General features: G+C 39.1%; 1 protein-coding gene across 2 annotated transcripts in view; it reads left to right on the top strand.

Moving 5' to 3' along the window:
* KITLG (KIT ligand) overlaps positions 1-20,467 on the top strand; it is a 120,095-nt gene that overhangs the window by 54,216 nt on the left and 45,412 nt on the right. For both annotated transcript variants that reach the window (XM_020993458.2, XM_020993457.2), the window contains exon 2: positions 1-40. This exon is cut by the window's left edge and continues 74 nt beyond it. In XM_020993458.2, coding sequence (XP_020849117.1) covers positions 1-40 — 40 coding nt within the window. The remainder of the gene's footprint in view (positions 41-20,467) is intronic.

Raw genomic sequence — 20,467 nt, 5'->3', positions numbered from 1 at the left:
GAATCCTGTGACCGATGATGTGAAAGAGATTACAACATTGGTGAGGAAAGAATACCTTTGGAAAAAAAGAAAAGAATACATTTTTAAAATGGGGGACATTTTTCTTAGATGAATTGGAGGGAATGCTAGCTGGTTGGGAAAATAAAAAGGGAGATTAATCACTTCCTTCCAGAGTGAGTGGAAGTAAGTGAGGGCATCGTCAGGAAATACCAAGGAGTTTGTTGATGGCGTTGCCAACAACTGAGATGGGAGGTGATTAGTGAGTCAAATCTCGTCAGTTCCTCACTGCTACCTAACCATTCCTGTGCTTGTTCCCTGGAGGCTGCCCTTCTCTTGCCTCTTCTTCTCATCCACAGTCCTTCAGATGCCATGCATGGGGAGGGTTGCATTGAGATATTATTCCTCATCGTCTCTTTAGATGGGCCCTTATTGTCACTTTACTACTGTGCTGCACTTAGAGTCAGGAAAGTTATTGTTGTTCAGGTGTGTTTAAGTCATATCCGACTCTTTGTGACCCCATTTGGGGTTTTCTTGGCAAAGATAATGCCATTTCCTCCTCCAGCTCATTTTACAGATGAGGAAACTGAGGCAAACAGGGTTGAGTGACTTGCCCAGGGTCACACAGCTAGTAAGTGTCTGAGGCTGGATTTGAAATCGAGTCTTCCTCACTCCACTCTCTCCACTGTGCCACCTAGCTGCCCCCAGAGACAGGAAGATGTGGATTCAAATCCCAATTCTGACATGGACAAATTGCTTATCCTTCTTGGTCCTCAGCTTTCTCATCTGTAAAATGGGGATAATAATATCTCTGATACTTAACTCATAGGGTTGCTGTGAGGCTCACATATTTAGGTGAAACATTATTATCAAGTCAACAAGTACTTCTGGACTTAACTTCATGCCGCATATAAATGAAGTGGATCTGCCTTCCTTAAATGAGACGAACACCAGGAAGCATCTTTCCATTTGGTTGGTAGCAGGGAGGATTCACCCAGATCTACTCAGGAAAAGGCTCCTTCATCAAGAAAATGAGATAATTGGACTATATGATGTCTAACCAAGTAAAGTTAAGTCAACAAGCTTTATTAAGTTTTAACTATGTGCAGACCACTGCTAAACCCTAGAGATACAGAAAAAGGCCTGTCCTCAAAGGGCTAACAGTCTAATGGGAGAGACAACATGCAAACAACTAGGTACAAAGATGGTATAGACAGGATAGCTCCATGTCAGTTATATTGTTATTATTGTTATTATTATTATTCTTAGATTTCATTAGTGCCAAACCCAAACAGAAGTTGGAGCCAGTAAACCCACGCATAAGGGCAGGTAGGCAACTTGGTGGGTAGAACTCTGGGCCTGGAGTCAGGAAGACTTGAGTTCAAATAAATGGGTAAAGCACTAGGTCTAAAGTCAGGAAAACTCATCTTCCTGAGTTCAAATCCAGCCTCAGACACTTATTAGCTGGGTGATCCTGGGCAAGTCACTTAATCCTGTCCGCCTCAGTTTCCTCATCTATAAAAAGAGCTGGAGAAGGAAGTGGCAAACCGCTCCAGTATCTCTGCCAAGAAAAATCCCAAATGGGATCATGAAGAGTCAGGCAGGACTGAATAACAACATACAATCACTCTTCTTCATCTTTGTCTTTCTTTGTCTTCTCTGCCCTTCCTACTTTCTTTCCTCTAATAGGCTTTTGAAAATAATGACATAAGCAGAGAACCAAAATTTTGAGGACTTTTATAAGCTGCACAGAATCAGGAGAACAATTTATACAAAAACCACAACACTGTAAAATTTTGGAAGTTGTAAGAATTATGATCAATACAGTGACTTCATAATTCCAGAGCCCTGAAGAGGAAATATGCTATCCATTACAGAAAGATAATGGATTTAGGGTTCCAAATGAGACACACATTTGTGTCTGTTGCTACTGAAGCAATGTGTTTTACTAGACTCTGTGTATTTGTTACAATAATTTTTTTTTTATGGAGTGGGAAGGTGAAAAAATAGATTTCTGTTCATTTAAAAAAAAGAGATAAAAAGGTAGAACTACAGATGCGGAATGTTTATTGCATTCAGATGAGGTCACTGTCCTATTTTACTTTGTTACAGGAGATCTCATGAAGTAGGAGTGATCTGTACGTGTTTGTAATGGGAAAACAAAAGCAACAGAACTTAAAATGTTTAAATATATTACAATAATTCCTACTAATTTAGATTTAAAAAAAAATTCACAGGAAGAGGAACTGGATTAAAATTCTAGTTCCTCTCTTGACTGCTTGATCTTGGATAAGTCCCTTGACTTCTGGGCCTCAGTTTTATCTTTTGAGCAAAGGGGTTTGGATTAGGAGCCCCCCAACTCTAGATTTGTGATTGTATTAACGCGTACTAATTCAAACTAAATGTAGGTTCAAATCGTCTCTCTGATTTGCTAATAGGAGGAAAACCATTTCTTCCCAGTTTATTAATTGCATAATTTTCATGGGCAGTGAGATGTTTGGTTTTTTTTCACAGTATTATGATAATTGCTCTTTCCTCCTTTCTCAGTGCTATTTCTCTCTTACCAGTTCTCCATGTTCATTGTTCCTGTTCACCACTCAGTGGATGATAAGCGTGTGTGGTTAATTTGTTGTTGTTCAGTCATGTTCAACTCATCATGACCCCGTGGACCATAGCATGCCAATAATGCCCTTTGGGTTTTCTTGACAAAGGTTCTGGAGTGGTTTGCCATTTCCTTCTCTAGTAGATTGAGGCAAACAGAGGTTAGGTGACTTGCCCATGGTCACACAGCTAGGAAGTGTCTGAGGCTGGATTTGAACTCAGGTCTTCCTGACTCCAGGCCCAGCTTTCTACCTACTGCAGCTGCCTACCAGCCTCTGAGTGGTTACATATACCCGTACAAAGACATCATTGGGTGCTTCTACTATCTCCTTATGTCCCTAGAGAATATCCCCTTAATACATCCTGGGAAATATTTGCTTTGTTGAATTGAATGAAGTCATTTTCCTGTGGAATCATGAGTAAACAGTAATTCCTGCAAATCATCATTCCTTAAATTATTCTTTCATTTTTAGATCCTAAAAAAATATCCAGTTTTTGGCCAGATCTCTCATTCCATTACTCATTTCTTATCATGCTTTGCAAAGTTTAAAATGCTCTTTGGGTGTGAATTGTTTCTGTTCATTTGTTAGTGTGTGTGTGTGTGTGTGTGTGTGTGTGGTTGAAGCTTAAGGATTCTCATCTCTACAGCTATTTTGTAGGTCCTATCACTAACTACATTGACAGGTCTTCTGTAAGTGTTTAGTTAGCTAGTGTCCTACTTTAGGGATATTTTCTAGACCTAGGTAAAATGGGTATAGGTTGGATTTGACCACTGAGGTCCCTACCAACATGAAATTCTGTGAATCTTTGAAACTGATATTTTGATAGAGTTCTAGAAATGTAGACAAAGTTTCACATTCTAAACTGGAGTTGAAACTAGATTAGGTTGAAGAGAATTTTTTTTTTAAGTTTTCAATTTACATTATATATTGCCTATTTTATACTTTTGCTCTTTCATTCAAGAAACTGACCAAGTGTGATAGTAGTTGTAGAGGGTAAAGAAAAAGTATAAAAATAGAGTCCTTGCCTTCAAGGAGCTTATGGTCTAGCTAGGGTGCCGAAGTTAACACAGTATAGAATAGTGACTGATTTGAGATGGTGCTTATTTTAAAGACTGAAATAATGACTTGCATTTGCTTCTGGCTTCTGTACTAAGCCACCATGATGGGGAGTGTCGCTGGCAATCACTTGCTACATGAACTATGCAACAGAGACCTTCAAGGACAAATGAATCGACATCTTGGCAACAGGAAAGTTGCCGAGGAGTCCAGGCCTCTCGCCAAGGCGACCCTGGCACACTGTCCATTTTCTGGGGATAGGATTCTCTGCTTTATCTTTACTGTCTCCTAAATTCATGTTTCTGAACTTATATCTGGAAGTTCTAACATGAAATCAAGCAACCTAATCGATGAGTATTATCTTCAGGCTGATGTGTTAAAGGGGAGCATATCATAATGGTCATTATTGTCTATTCCTGTAGTTCACTGTAGATTGAGAAAAGACATTTTATGGTGTAAGTTTTTGTTCTGGCTTTATTGTGGCTTCATAAAATCATTGGATTATCTGGAACGGGCTTTAAAGGTCATTTAGCTCAAAACTCTCATTTTACAAATGAAGAAACTAAGTTCCAGAGAGATTGTGTCTTCCCTAATGTTACATACTGAGTGGCCAAACTGAGATTTGAAACCTGGTCTTCTGATTCCAAACCTAATTCTCTGGCTACTGTACCACCCTGCTTAATTTGTGGCCCACACACAGAGCAATTCACCTTCCAGGCCTAATTCCTCTACTGTTAGGTGCCTCCCACAAACACATGGGCTCTTGACCCCTGTTTTTTTCTTTCTTTTTTCTTTTTTTTTGCTTAGGCAATCAGAGTTAAATGACTTGTCCAGGGTCACACAGCTAGTTTAAGTGTCAAGTGTCTGAGGCTGGATTTGAACTCAGTTCCTCCTGACTCCAGGGCTGGAGCTCTATCCACTGTGCCACCTAGCTACTCCTTGATCCCTGTTTTTTTATTCCAACATGACCTCCAGCATGATACAGGGAAGAAGAAACTGATTCTATAGTTAGAGGGACTGGGTTCAAATCTTGCCTTTGATATTGAGTACTTGTGTGACCTTAAGAAAATCATCCAACTTCCTCAGGTCTCATTTTTCTCAAAGATAGAATGAGGAACTCAGTTTAAAAGGCTTGTCCTAGATCAATAATCTACCCTCTTACAATTATATAAATCTTTCTATCCTGAATGCAAAAATATATACCCACTTTTGCTCATAGAAACCTCCTGTGGGGATGGGGGGATAGTCCTAAAATTAAGTACACCCCCCCACACACACCCCCACCCCATTCATCTTACACAATATAATCATCCCTTTCTTCCTTTTTGCCCCAGTACAAATCCATTTTGTACCATTTTTTCATACTGCCCTTAAGATCTAATTTCTTTCTTTAATTTTTATTTTTTTCCTTCAATTACATGTATGCATACATTTTTAACATTTATTCTTTTTAAATTTTGAGTCCCATACTCTGTCCTTTTCCCTCCTCCCTCCTTGAGAAGGCAAGTAATTTGATACGGATTTATACATGTGCAGTTATGCAAAACATTTCCATATTAGTTGTGTTGCACAAGAAAACACAAACCAAACAGCAAATCAAAGAATGCATTTTTATTGTTACTTTCCAAATTCCAACCGATATTCTGTTTAAATTACCAAGTTATTTTGTTTTTTGTTTATTTTTTGGGTGATGATCATAATAATTTTGAAAAATTTGAGTTTAACATTTGAAAAAAACAAACCAAAATTAACTATATCTCATACTGAAGAAACCCTAGGAAGGCCCAGAAGTAACCCACAGCTCGTTAGGCTGAGAATTCATTTATTCACTTAGCAAAATGTGGATTAAGAGAGGAAGTGTCGGGGCAGCTAGGTGGCACAATGGATAGAGCACCAGCCCTGGATTCAGGAGGACCTGAGTTCAAATACAGCCTCAGACACATAACACTTAGCAGTCCCATTGCCTAGCCAGAAAAAAAACAAAAAACAAAACAAGAGAGGAAGTGCCACTCAGTAGATAAAATTGTTGGATTTTCCTTAGGAAGATCTCAGGGTCGTAGTTTTAAAGCTAAAAGGAACCTACTAGTCCATCACATCAGTCATCAAACATTGAGGGAAATCTAAGTCCCTCATTTTACAAAGGAGGACACTAAGCCACAGGGTGGGTTAAATGATTTGTTCTCGGTCGCCCAGCCAAAATTTGAGCCCAGGACCTCTGACTTGAGTTTAGTCCTCATTCATATAGCCCAGGCTGGTTCCTGTAAGACCTGACTTCAAATTCTTTGTGTGCGTGCGTGTGTGCGTGTGTGTGTGTGTGTGTGTGTGTGTGTGTGTGTGTGTGTGTGTTGACACTTCATAGTATGAACCTCTGTAAGTCTGTTCTTCAGTTTTCTCATTTGTAGATTGTGGGTAATGGTGGCACCTTCCCTCATAGGACTAGTTTCAGGATTAAATGAGAAAACAGATACAAAAACATTGTGAAAATCTTTAAAAACTAAATAAATTTAGCCTATTGTTACCATTATTATTATTCCTACTGTGTGTAATATGCTATGCTGGGCCCTGTGAATATAAAAATAATTTAAACCATAGCCCCTCTTCTAAGGAATTTATGGTGTAATGAGAGAACTAAGATAAGGACTTTGAAAAACTACAAGAGCCAGCAGGGTATATGGAGAGCTAGTGGTAGGTTCAGGAAATTCTAAGGGCTGGTCCTACTTCTGACCCATACTGGCTGTGTGACCCTGGGTAAGTACTCTTTGTTCCCCAGGCAACTTAGTGGCAGAGAAAGGGCTGATCCTAATTGGTAGAGAATGCTTCACTAAGGGCTCCCAATACTGAGGAAATGCCATGTCGAGCAAAACAAACAAAAATCCGAAAGAAAAGAACACATTAGAAAATGAGTGTATTGTTTAGTCATTTTTCAGTCACGTCTGATTCTTTGTGACCCCATTTGGGGTTTTCTTGGCCAATATACTGTAGTGAGTAGTTTGCCATTTCATTCTCTAGCTCATTTGACAGATGAGGAAACTGATGCAAACAGTTACAAAACCTAGTAAGTGTCTGAGGCCAGATTAGTGTATTAGAGGAGTCTAAAGTGCTGTGTCAGAGGGTGCAGTGGGTTCTAGATGTGACAGTGGTGGGAGCACAATGCCTTTTCCCTCCCTTCTCCTCAGTATCACCTGTCAGCCAAGCCGGTTGCTCCCAAGCGATAAGCAAACAAAGACAAGGGGAAATCCATGTAAAACAAGATGGAGGTGAGGTGGGGTAAATGAGTTACGGCTTCTAGTCAAATTGTTGAATACATCCTGGCCAGCAGCGTGATATCATGGGGAAATCACCAGTACCTCTAGATGGGACTGCTTAGTAAGACAGTAGCTGGCAGGATTTGTGGGAAAACTTGTCACCAATATGGGAGATGAAGATTGGGACACAGAAAACATCAAATCTCATGTTGCTCTTTTATCCTTGTATTTGGTAAGGATATCTGTGCTTCTGGAGCAAATGGAGACCATATGATATAGATCTGGAGCCCAAAAAGAACTTGGGGGCCATTGAATCCAGCCCTCCCATTTTACAGTTGAAGGTGCTGAGTCATATTCTTCAAATTCATCAGAAATCAATGATCCTTCCTGAAGAAATCAATTTGTTTCTGGATCAATATGAGGACACCGATGCCAGCGATCAGTCTCTAAAAGAGAGAGTCCATCCACAGTGGTTGAATTGGGACCTGGAAAGTTTGGGAAATAGGAGTTTCTAGTAGCAGCTTTGAAGAAGGAGATAGCTGTAGCTTTTAGAAACAACGTATTCACGATGGGAAACAACCTGACAATGCAGATTTGCCAAGAAAGGTCATTATTAAGATGGAGAAGACTGAACAACCTGAACGTCTTTCAGCATAGGTGGACGTGGTAGTTCCATGGAGAATTTTATGATTTTTATAAATCCTATTGTAATATACAGAGAAACATACTTGGGACATGGAGTTCACCAAATAATGCTGTAACATTTTATGGGCCACACCAAGAACGCTAATGAACATCGTGTAAATAGAGAAAAAATTACCCTTAAGGCAAGTCAGGAATTTAGTATTATAAGATGCCTACCATATGCTGAGTTGGGGTTTGGCCCCAGAAATGAAGAAGCTAATTCCTTTCCAAGAATTCCATCTACCCTGATGTTTAGTGCCATTTTCTAGAGGAAATTCAACGGTTGGCTGAGAAACTTTGAAAAATGGGCCATTTATTCCTATTAAACAAATGGGAAGAGCTTGTGGGACTGTTCTGCAAGGTGGCTGGCAGTAGGAAAAATAAGAAAAGCTTATTGATACTCTATAAAACCTAGATAAGAACAGAACACTAGTGTTGCCTGAAAGCAAGAAAAAAATCAGATTTGGTTGTAAGTTTTATTCATCAAGAAAAAATATATAACCAATTCATAGTGCCTGGGAATGGAGAGAGAGGGGAGGGGAGGGGGAGAGGAGAGGGAGAAGAAGGGAGAAAGAGAGAGGGAGAGGGACTATAATAATATTTATAAAGCATACTGCAAACCTTAAAGTGCCATACATATAAACACTAAATGTTATCGTCGTCATCATTATTAACCATTTCCAATAGATTTTGATGCCGGGAAGATAGTTTTCATTTTTGTTAGGTAGCTCTCCTTACCTCCTGCCACCTTCTCCTTGTCCCATTAAAAATCTGTTACTAGTTTGTTATGATGGTAAATACTAAATATTTAAAGCTTGAAGTTACTAATACAAATGGTTTTGCTAGAAAATTTTAAGCGTTCTGTATCTCATTCTTCCCTTTTATATTTAGGGGTTTGACATATGTCGTTATCTATATTAAGCCTTGCCAATATTAGCAATGCTTAGAAATCATACATTTAAAATTTGTTTTTTACATTTAAAAATTAGTGGATCCCTTTTGATCTTAAAGGTAACAGTGTCTGTAAGCATGTGATTTTAAAATGATTTCTATTCATTTATTTTAGTTTAGATGATTACATGAAACTTGCTACGTTCTTGAAATGTGATTTCTGTACTTGATGGCATGACAAATGCTATCCTTTTTTTTTCAGTTTCTAAACTTTCCTGGTGAATATGCTAAATGAGCCCATAGACATAGTGGTGTGGGAGGCGGAAAGAACACTGACTATGGCAGGAGAGGGCCTGGATTCCAATTCTACCATCTCTGCTTTAGTGCCTCTGTCATCTTTGGTTAAATCATCTAATCTCCTTGGGTACCGGTTTCCTTATCTGTAAAATGAGAGGCTTGGACTTCTGTAGGAGACCACTTTCATCTCTAGATTGGTGATGCTGTCAGAGAGTTCTAGTCAGTGTCACTGGAGGATAACAATAGCAGTGCTCTCTGACCTCCTCTTACCTAATCTGGTTGTTTTCTTATATTAAGAGTATAATAACAATTATGGAGATAATAACAATTCACACTCATGTAATAGTTCCTAAAATTTGCATAGCAAATTATGTTTGCAGTGTACTTTCCATGTATTATTATCTCATTATTATCTGATTATTATTCTCATTTGATTTTCGCAAATAATGGGTACTATTATCATTATTATTATTATTCCCATTTTAAAGATGGAGAAAAGTGAGGCTGAGAGAAGTTAAGTAAGTTGCCCAGAGTGGCACAGCTAGTTAATAGCTAATTGAACTCAGGTCTCCCTGACTCCAGTCTGACACTTTGCTACAAGGCTGAGAGGAAGAAGTGGGGACTTTAAGAATTGAACAGACGTGGATAAGGAGCTAATAATTTTCTTTATTTTATGATTTTAAGTTAGCAGAACACTTTTAATATATTATCTGAGCCTTATGACATCCCTGTGAGGTGATTACTAGAGGTGTTATCCTCATTTTACAGATGAGGAAAACAGAAGCTCGTAGAATTTTATGATCTCATAGCTGGTTAAGCCCTAGTCGTGGCTTAGAACTGGAAGTCATCTAAGAAGTTATCTAGTCTGATGAGGTATAAGCTCCCTGAGGGCAGGTGCTTAAAAAAATTTTTTTTAATTTTATTTTATTTCTTTTGGTCTTGGTGTTCTCAGAACCTAGCACAGTGCCTGGCAAATAATAAATAACTGATATGCTGGCTGATTAACAGATTAACTGATTAAACTGAGGCTTTAGAGAAGCTAAATGACTTGCGTAATAGCACATAAGTAGGAAATTGCAGAACAAAGTCTTGAATCTTGTTTTTTGGTGCTAAACCTGGTGCTTTCCTCTCGTTATTGCATGCTAATGTCAGAGGCATACTATGAACCCAGACGTGTTTGACCCCAAGTTCAGCATTTGATCTTCTACAAGGAGACCACTGGCTGAGGTGAGAAGACCTGGATTTGAATCCTGCCCCTGAGTAGCTTTGTGACCTTGCATAATTTAACTTCCCCGGTCCTCAGTTTCCCCATCTATTTTGCTGTTTAGTCATTTCAGTCGTGTCTGACTTTTCGTGACCCTGTTTGGGATTTTCTTAGCCATAGCCAAGATATTGGAGTGGTTTGCCATTTTCTTCTCCAGCTCATTTTATAGATGAGGAAACTGAGGCAAACAGGGTTAAATGACTTGCCTAGGATCACCCAGCTAGTAAACGTCTGAGGCCCGATTTGAACTTGGGTCTTCTTGATTCCAGATACAGCACTCTATTCATTGTGCCACCTGGTTACCCTCATATATAAAATGAGATTATTGAAGAATTTGTCCTCCGAGATCCATCTAGCTCCAAATCTCTGATCTTTTTTTTGACTCTCTGTTTTAATTCGAGAACAGGATTTCTATTTAAACCTTTGGGTAATAATGAGGGCTTTGCATTGTATGCCATTGGGAACAGGCAAGGATTGGAAGAGCGAACTTTAAACAGAGCGAAGGACATTGCTGTGTGAATAGAATGATTCTAAGGTGCATACAAGGAAGGGAGAGTCTTTATGCTGAGGTGGAAATAGTCTCGTGGGTAATTAATTTTTCTCTCCTATTTCAGCATTTTTTTTTCTTCCATTGAATTGATCCCTTTGCAATCTGAGTTGTTCCTTCCTTGTATTAGGTGGCAACTGATGCCGTGCCCTCCACGGCTCAAGTTTGTTTGCCCGGGGCTATTCTCATGTCACTGAAGCACATGATTTATGGCTTTTACAGGCTCATTTTTTGGGGTTTTGTCTTGGACAGGCTGTACTGCTCCACTGTCCCCATGGTTTTCACTGGAAATCATTCTGGCATGTTTACTCAGCATAAGAGTTCATCTATTTACAGAACATTTTGCTTTGTTTCTAAAAATGTTGCAAGACTTGTTTTAAATGGCAGACCCAGACCTACCTAAAGAAAGGGTCAAATATTTTGGGCGAAGATGAATCGAGCTTTCGAAACTTTCGCCTCTGTGGGACAGTTATGGTCCAGCTCTTTATCCTTTCAGAGTCTTAATGGAAGCAATAATAAATTTCGCTGGTGGGAATGGTGTGAGTGACTTTTCTCTGTGTCTCCTCCCTGCTGTTCCCTTGGTAATAAAACTCGTTGGGGTGATTTGTTTCTACTTTGGGGCATGTTAATTAAAAATGCCATCGTTACCTTCTCTTAACACTTTGATATTTAAGAGTCTTAGGGGTTTGATCATCGTTAAAAAGAAGAAAAGAGCATTTGGTTGAATTAGGTCAGTGTTCTTATACCCAACTGGTAAAGGAGGAAACGAGATAGAAGGTTAAGTGTCTTGAGTAAGGTCAGTCAAGAAGTCAGCTGCTGGGGATGGGATCAGAACTCAGACTTTTCCAGTTTCCTAGTTCTGTGGTTAGCAGTTAGCCTGTGGCCATTCATTTTAAGGAAACATTGTCAGATGTTATCCAATTGTCTTCTGGAAGGTTTGAATCATTCAGATTTTTTTTTAAAGGTTATACCTGGTGTGGAAACTCCCTCTGCTGATTTGGAGATTGGCAACTTATTTGGAACTTAGAGTTCCTGGGGTCATAGATATGCACAGTGGATAGAGTGCTAGGCTGAGAGTAAGGAAACCAGAGTTCAAATCCTGCTTAAGACACTTACTAGCTCGGACAAAGTCACTTAATCTCTCTGGGCCTCAGTTTCCTCATCTGTAAAGTGGAGGAGTTAGAATCTTGGGCCTTGAAGGTCACTTCCAACTCTTAAATCTATGATGCTATAAACAATACAACAAATATTTAGAGCCTGAAGGAACCTTAGATTTCATTGAGTCCCCTTCCCCCTTCCCCACTTAACGGAGAATTTAAGTTACTTACCCAAGGTTACCTTGGTAGAAAGTAGGTAGTAAGTGCAGAATCAGAATTTGAACCCAGACCCTCTGACCTTAAATCCAGCACTTACATTCATGGAGAATGCATGGAGGTACTGAGAGGTTAACTGATTTACTGGTAGTCACACAACAAATATGGGCCAGAGGGCAAGACTTGAATTCAGTTCTTCCTGACTCCAAAGCCACTTGTCTATCCGTATACTAGGACTTTTTACTTCTAACATTTAGCAGTGCATGTTTTAGAGTGACAAAGTCTGTTTCTATGCATTTACTCTGGTATTGTCAGTCCTTACTCTGAGTTTTCTTGGCACGCTACTATAGTGGTTTGACATTTTATGCTAAGCCTCTAAACAGAAGAATTATCTACCTCTGCTTTGAAAAGATGTAAATTCCATAAAGCTAGCCCTTCTCCATCCCCAGCTCCCAAATGTTCATTTTTTAATGATGACCAGAATTTTTTTTTTCTATGAAATGCTAAGAGAGAAGTTTTGTTGTTCATTGGCTCTAGAGCAGTTGGGGGGGGGGCTTTTGAGATCCCCTATTCCAACTCCCTCATTTCACTTCTCTAAGGATCATGTAAGTAGTACCCATGTGATTTAGATTTAGATCAGAAAGAGATCCTTTTATTTTTGTTCTGTTGTTTCCATCATATCTGACTATTCATGACCTCATTTGGTGTTTTCTTAGCCAAGATACCGGAGTGGTTTGCCATTTATTTCTCTAGATCATCTTACAGATGAGGAAACTGAGGCAAACAGGGTTAAATGACTTGCCCAGGATTACATAGCTAAGTAAGTGTCTGAGGCCAGATTTGAACTTACAAAGATGAGTCTTTGTGATGGTAGGCCCAACAACTCTATCCCTTGAGTCACCTAGCTGCCGCAGAGCTTGAATTTGAACCCAGACCCCTTGATTCCAGATCCAATCCATTGTCTACAAAACAGGATTAAACATAATAAACATAAAGAAGAAAGTGAATTTTTTGCTATGATTCATTATCTCCAATACTTCAAAAGCCAACTCAACCAAGCAGTTTCATTGAATTGTGATCCCTCTATAGCTGGGGTCCTTTACCTCCGGCTCCTATGGCAAGTTCAGGAGTCTTGTGCATTTGGATGGGAAAAGAAATGCATTTTTATTTTCACTAACTTCTAATTGAAATTTTTAGCATTTCCTTCACTTATTTAAAGACGTTGTTCTGAGAAGGAATCATGACACACAAAAAAGCCAAGAACCCTGATGTAGAAGGTGACCTATTTAAGACAGCCCTTTAATCATTTTATCAGCTTCATTTCTTTCAGGAATCCTCTCATGGAAGGAACAAAATGGAAAAACTAGGAAACTTACTCATTGTTGTCCCTTAATTAATAATAATAATGATTACTTAGGAAAGTAGATTTCAGCAATTTTATAAAACACTTGGGTCCCCCACTTTTCAAATCTTGTTTTGTATTATGGTTATTTATGCATCTTACTGGATTGCAGATACCATAAGGGCAATAATTGTTGTACCTTCTGGGTAATATCCGCACCTGTGGGCTGTAGTTTTAGTAAACAGACAACACCAATGTAATGTCTTTTATCTGTAACAAAAGTATGGCTGTCTACTTTTATTCAAGCATACCTTTGACTCTACACTTTTTAGTTTAATATTTAAAGATGACCCAGAAAACTCCCTTGACGTTTCTTTGTACATTTTTTAAAAAAACCATCCATTAAGATACCATAAAATAACAATCTAGGTAACTTTGAAAACTGTACTCCATTGACCCACATGGTTTTCTAGGCAGGATTTTTGAGAGCAGATAGGCTCGTAGATTGAGAACTGGAAGGGCTTTGAGTTCAGTTTACAGCTGAAAGTCTGTGACCATTTTAGTGACTTTCCTAGGATCACACAGCAATCTACCCATTGTACCACAATGCTGCCTCAATGACTGTCGAAAAGTTATAAAAAATGGAATAAAAATATTCTGTGTGATTCATAGGGGCTGAGCATCCAATAAATTTTACTAGGGCCTCTGGGCAAGGATGATCTACAAGGAAATGAATTCCTGGTTCCTGACACAGCACCTTTTTCTGGTGCTGTCTTGTCCATTTCAATTTAGGGATTCGTGCCATTCTGTGGTCTCTAATTGGTGGGTGGAACGTGGGCCTTTTTGGGTAGAGGTGGGGAGTCCTGTTTCTTAGGTTCCGTAACAGCAGGACATTCAAAGCTCAGCTATCCTCTGCTGCCTTCATTTCTAGCCTGGTTTTCACCATCATGCACTAAAACCTAGTTGAGACAACAGGACTAGAGAGGGTCCCCATAAGCCTCTTTTTTTTTTTTATTGATTTTGACCAACGGTGGGGAATGTGCAGCCTCAAGGCCACATATGACCCTCTAGGTCCTCAGGTGTGGCCCTTTGACTGAATCTAAACTTCACAGAACAAATCTCCTTAATAAAAGGATTTGTTCTCTAAACTGGGACCCAGTCAAAAGGCTGCAGGTTCCCTACCCTGATCTTGACAATTTCCATGACTGGTGGAACTTAAGGCTTCAAACCAGTGAGCTCAAGGAGAGAGACATTGTTCTAGTTTTCCCAGGTTTTTTTTTTTTTTTAACTCCCGCTCTCCAAACATATTTTGCTTCAGGGTATGGTAGGAAGCCAAAGGACCTTTGCTTGCCAAATATCTGGATCTCTATGTTTTCAGCTGGCGCTGCTCTAAATGGGCCCTTCTGTCCTTAACCATGCCATTTTTCTACCTCCATGTTCTTGAGAAGGCATTTTGTTGGTTTGATTTTGGTTTTTTGTTTTTTTTTTTAAACCAGCTATCCTTAAGAGACCTTGGAGGAGGAACCAAATACATCTGGTCATGCAAAATTAGCACTTCATCAAGTGACATGTTTTTGACTGTCTTAGGCTGTCTATAATCTGGCATGGTACTACCATAGAGCTCAAATCCAAAGGGCATTGGCATATTTGGCATTTAAGTGACTATTTCTGCCCATCTTGAATCTATTTCTTTCATTAGGATTATTTGCCTAGAATGGATGGGTTGTGAAACATTTGCACCTAGTTAATTGCCTGATTAATGCTATTGACAAGATCCTTTGGGGGAAAAAATTCTAGAAAAACCTTGCAGCTTTTGTGACCTGTGATTTCTAAGTCAACATTTTAAAACTACTTGTTAGGAATCTTTAGTTTGCCTTCCCTTCTAGACCCCTGATTCCATTCTATCCTAAATATTACTTTCAGGTGAATTTTCCTATAATACTATTTAAATCATGTCATTTTTATGCCTAAAACAGTCATTAACTTAACTTACCCCTTCACACAGGTAAGTATATACATTCTTCCATCAGCTATGATATCAAATCCACATTCTTGCTTATCATTCTTGACTCTCTGTAGTTTGTTCCCATCCTAGCTTTCCATTCTTGTCTCCCACTACTTCCCTGTGACCTTGGACAAGTCAGTTAACCTTACTCAGTCTCAGTTTCCTCATCTGTAAAATAGCAATATAATAGCATCCATGTCAGAGAGATTGTTGGCAGAATGAAATGAGAAAACAAAGTGCTTTGCTAACCTTGAAGTGCTATATAAGTGCTAGCTATCATCATTCTTATTCCTGTCCTTCCGCAATGGCAGAATTAGACTTCGTTATCAACTACTGTGCTATTTACATTTATACTTTGTTCATGTCCTGCTTTAGCCAGTTTTCATCATCTTTCAAGATCCATCTGTGTCCTACCTTCTTTTTCCATGATGGACATACATCTGAGATGTTAGATTAATTATCATAAGATTATATCACCAGGCAATTAAGTGGCTTGAATGAATTGGGTGCTGGACTTGGACTCTGGAAGAAGTGGGACGGAGTGTAAGGGGTCAGATCCTGCTTCAGACATGCTTAGCAGCTGTATGACTCTGGAAGAGTCGCTTAACCTCTATGGGCCTCAGTTTCCCCATCTGTAAAAATAGGCAGCTAGGTGGTGCAGTGGATAAATTGCTGGGTGTGGAGTCAGGAATACATCTTTATGAGTTCAAATCTGGCCTCAGACATTTCCTAGCTGTGTGACCCTGGGCAAGTCACTTAACCATGTTCACCTCAATTCTTCATCTGTAAAATTAGCTGGAGAAGGAAATGGCAAACCACTCTAGTTTCTTTGCCAAGAAAACTCCAAATGGGGTCACAACGAGTCACACGTGACTGAAAATGACTGAACAAAACAGTGAAGATAATAATAGCACTTACCTCCCAGAACTGTTGTGAAGATTATGAAAGAACGTTTGTATATACATACATGCATGTATGCACACTTATGTCTGTGGACAAACGCGTATATGTCCAATACACACATGCGCAAACACACATAACGTGCACATGTGCACAGTACACATGCATGTAAGTACACATAGACATGTGCATGCACGCACGTGTGTTTATGAACATGTATGTTTTGCCAACAGTAAAGGGCATTGATGTAGTGCTAAACGAATGTTCTTCATTGTTATTTGTTCTTCTTTGTTCACCGCCCGCACTGAGAAAGTATTAACTTAGGCTGTGATCATACAGTCTCTGACTTGATTTCCCAAGTTCTCATCTGAATAAGTTGGCGGTGGAGCAAAGACAGCAATGGGAATAGGTTTATGTAACAGCTGTACATTGAAACTAACCAGCGGGGTGAATGGGGGACCTTCACTCTAATAGTATCCTGAGGATCCATTTGCTGGGACTCTCTTCTGGGTTAAAGCACTTGGTGCCTTTTCTTTTTTTGCTTTTTGGCTAGGCAATTGGGTTTAAGTGACTTGCTCAGGGTCACACAGCTAGTAAGTGTCAAGTGTCTGAGGGCAGATTTGAACTCAGCTCCTCCTGACTCCAAAGCCAAAGCTCTATCCACTGTGCCTAGCTGCCCCGGTGCTTTTTTTAATATTTGAGGATTTAAATGCCCATGAATTGGGTCCAGAAAAAACCAGCTGGTATTAAACTCCACACTCTGTGGACTAATGATCAGATCCAGTGTGTGGGTCATAGAAGTCCTGTGCCAGGCATTCCTGATCTTCTTTGTCATCCTAGGCCCCTTGGGCACTGTGGTGAAGCACATGTTTTTAAAGACATCAAAGAAAATACTCAGGATTACAAAATAAATCAATTATATTGTGATGTTTTTCAAAAAGAATTTTCAAAAACAGTTTACAGACTCTATGTTACCAATCCATCTTCTGTGCCTTTTTTCTGCTTTATTTTTGTTACTGTGCATTGTTTTGAAAACAGAACCTGCCACCACCACCAAACACTTTATTCATTATACTCTTCTTTTCCCCTTGTGCCTATTAAAAACTGAACCAGATGATTGGGATGCAGTGGATTTTTATTCTTCAAATGTGGTTAAGTTGGGTCTAGATTGGCCTGGGATACCAGTAAAACAGCTTGTGTTCAGAATGCATGTCACTTCTTGTCATGTTTATTCATCTGGAATAACTTTAATTTTACACAGCTTGTTCTTAGAGGAATATAATGTTGCTGATCTGTTGTGTATCCAGTTCCAGCTTTCACACCTGCAGAGGCATCTACTTACTGTGTCTCTACTGCCAGTGCCTACCCCTGAGCATTACAAATAAATCAGCGAGTTCCCTTTGTTTTTCAAAGGTAGGGGCTGGGATTCTGAAGGGGCAAAAAAAGCAATTATACAAAAACATGGAGAGAAGTTTGAAGGAGAAGGGAGAAAAGTAACCAAGTAAGAGCAAAAGAGTAACATCAACATATCTATATTAGTGAAAAAATGGAAGGAGGGGCATCTTGTTAAATCACATCACCATGTGATTATGGCACTACCTTTTCTGGAAACGTTCTGTGGCTCCCTCTTGCCTCTAAAAATTTTTTTTATGGTGTCCCTCGTTGGCAGTTTGGGGAAGCCAATGGAATTCTTCTCAGAATAATGTTTTTGTATGCTTAAAATAAAATATAGCAGCATATTTGAAATCAATTATTGAAATACTGATCAAAATATTAAAAATAGTTCATGTATACCAGATTAAGAACTTCTGTCTAAAATAAAAGATAAGCTCCATATTCGGACATTTAAAGTGAATCACAGCCTAGTGTCAGCCTATCTAGTGTCGAACACAGTGCTTGGCACATAGTAGGTGCTTAATGCAGACTGATTCGTCAATCATCTTTCTAGCTTACCTCACATCTTAGCACAATGCCTACGACATAGCAGGTGCCTGTGGATTGATTACCTTTCTAGTTTACTTCCTATGACTTCCCTTCATGCATTCTACATTATAGCCAAACTGGGCTATCAGTCGTGTCCAGACCTCGACATTTCATTTTTTATCTCAGTGCATTTGTACAAGCTGTCATCAGTGTCTGAGATGCGTGTTTTCCTCATATCTGCCCCTCAGCATCCTTACCTTATTTTGAAGAAGATTCTTTCACGTCTCACATCCTCTTGGAAGTCTTCCTTATTTCGTAGAATCAGATTTCCCTCATTTTTTTGGATGAGAAAACCAAAGTCCAGAGGGCTTATGACTTTTCCAAGGTCATACAACTTGTAAATGGCAGAATATAAATTTGAACCCAAGTATTATGGCTGCAAATCTTAGGGTTCTTTCAATTGCAAAGGCTATGAAAGCCTTCTTCCTCGCCTTGCCTCAGTTTGTTAACTCTCTTTGTCCTCAAATCATCAACTTCTTGTTGTTTTTGGTTGTGTCTGACTCTTCATTACTCCATTTGGGGTTTTCTTGGCAAATACTGGAGTGGTTTGCCATTCTCTTCTCCAGTTCATTTTACAGAGGAGGAAACTGAGGCAAACAGGGTTTAATGACTTTGATAGTCACACAGGGTCACACAGCTTAGTAAGTATCTTGTGGCCAGATTTGAATTCAGGTCTTCCTGACTTTGAATCTGGCACTCTATCCATTGCATTACCTAGTTGCCCCTTGTTGTAACTTACCTGTTCACATTTCTTATTCCCCTAGTACATAGGTTCTTAATCTGGAGTCTGTGAACTTTAAAAAAAAAATTGGAAAATTATTTCAGTATAATCAGTTTTCTTCAGAATCCCGTGTATTTTATTTCATGCATTTGAAGTCATTATTCTGAGGAGTCAATAGGCTTCCATAGGCTTCACAATTCAAAAAATACTGAGAGATGCCACCCTAGTAGAATGTAAGCTTTTTGAGGGCAGGGTTCTGTTTACTTCTGTCTTCGTATCCCCAGTGCTTGGCACGTAGTATTAAGCACACAGGTGCTTAATAAATGATAGTTCAGTTGAATTCAGTGAGAGTAACTTGCTTTCAATTCAGAGACATTGTAATGTTACTGTTGGGGGAGGGTGGGTTTGTTTTTTCTTTAGGGGATTGAGTTCTCAGAGGTAAAGAAGAAACTGGTGTGTAAGATTGTATGTAGATACAGGTAGGTAACTTCACCAACACCTAAAATAAAGTCAAGGGTGGAAGTAGGCCAAAGAAGACAAGGGCATAGTCTGGAAAGAATACTTCATCTGAGGTCTGAGAAAACTCACATTCAAATTCTGTTTTTGGCAATTAAATACATGTGTGACCTTTGGCAGTAAAGTTAAATAATTTTTTTTTCTAAAAAATTTACTGTTATGTTTTGTTTTTACATCACCTAAGTTTCCTTCATCCCCCCCCCCGCATATACTATTCAAAAAATAAAGAGAAACATTCAGCAAAATCAAACAATTCATTTAAAAAAAAATCTGACATCATATGTAGTCTTTCACACCTGCTCAACCCTTTACCTCTGCAAAGGGGTGGTGGAAGATATCTTCTTATATTTCCTAATTAATCTTGTTAAAACTAAAAACATCTAAAACCACTTCATCATCTCAGTAGACTCAAACTTAAACCTTTTATGTTTTTTTTTCCCCTCTGAGCCTCAGTTTCCTTATCTGTAAATGAGGAGGTTGGACCAAGTGACCAATAAAACCCTTTCCATGCTTTTCAGTTTTATTGTGGTCCCCCAAAACTTTTGTTTATGGGGGTTATATTTAATCAATATTTACTTTATTAGAAATTAAAGCATCTTAGTATTACTATGAAAATAATTAGTTCATGCCCCCCCCCAAAAGAATTCCCGAGGGTTCTCTGGACCACACTTTCAGAACCACTAGCCTAGAACACTGAGAAGTTGAGTGTCTTTCCCAGAGTCACACAAGCTAGTATGTGTCAGAGATAAGACTTGAATCCAGATCTTGCTTGTTCTTTCTCTACTACTCTGAGTCTTGTGCATCTTGTATATGAGGAAATTGAGGCTCAGGTAAAGTTATTTGCCTGAAGTCTCACAGATGATAAATGTCAGAAGCAGAATTCACACCCAGATGTTCCCTGGGATATCCAAATCCAATATTTAAGATATTAGGCCAGTCTGCCATGCTCACTGCCGCTCTGATAATTCTTGTGGTACTTCATTCACCCAGATGGAATGAAGAACACTCCTTCTAAATGTTGAAAGGGATGGGTTCTGGACCTGGAACCTGCTTCACCCAGATGGAATAAGAAATGCTCCTTCTAAACATTATGGGTTGTAGAC

This window comes from Phascolarctos cinereus, unplaced genomic scaffold (genome assembly GCF_003287225.1).
Source record: "Phascolarctos cinereus isolate Bilbo 61053 unplaced genomic scaffold, phaCin_HiC Scaffold_1;HRSCAF=81, whole genome shotgun sequence".
NCBI lineage: Eukaryota > Metazoa > Chordata > Mammalia > Diprotodontia > Phascolarctidae > Phascolarctos > Phascolarctos cinereus.
Note: the sequence above shows the minus strand (reverse complement) of the source record. Positions and strands in the feature narration are given on the sequence as shown.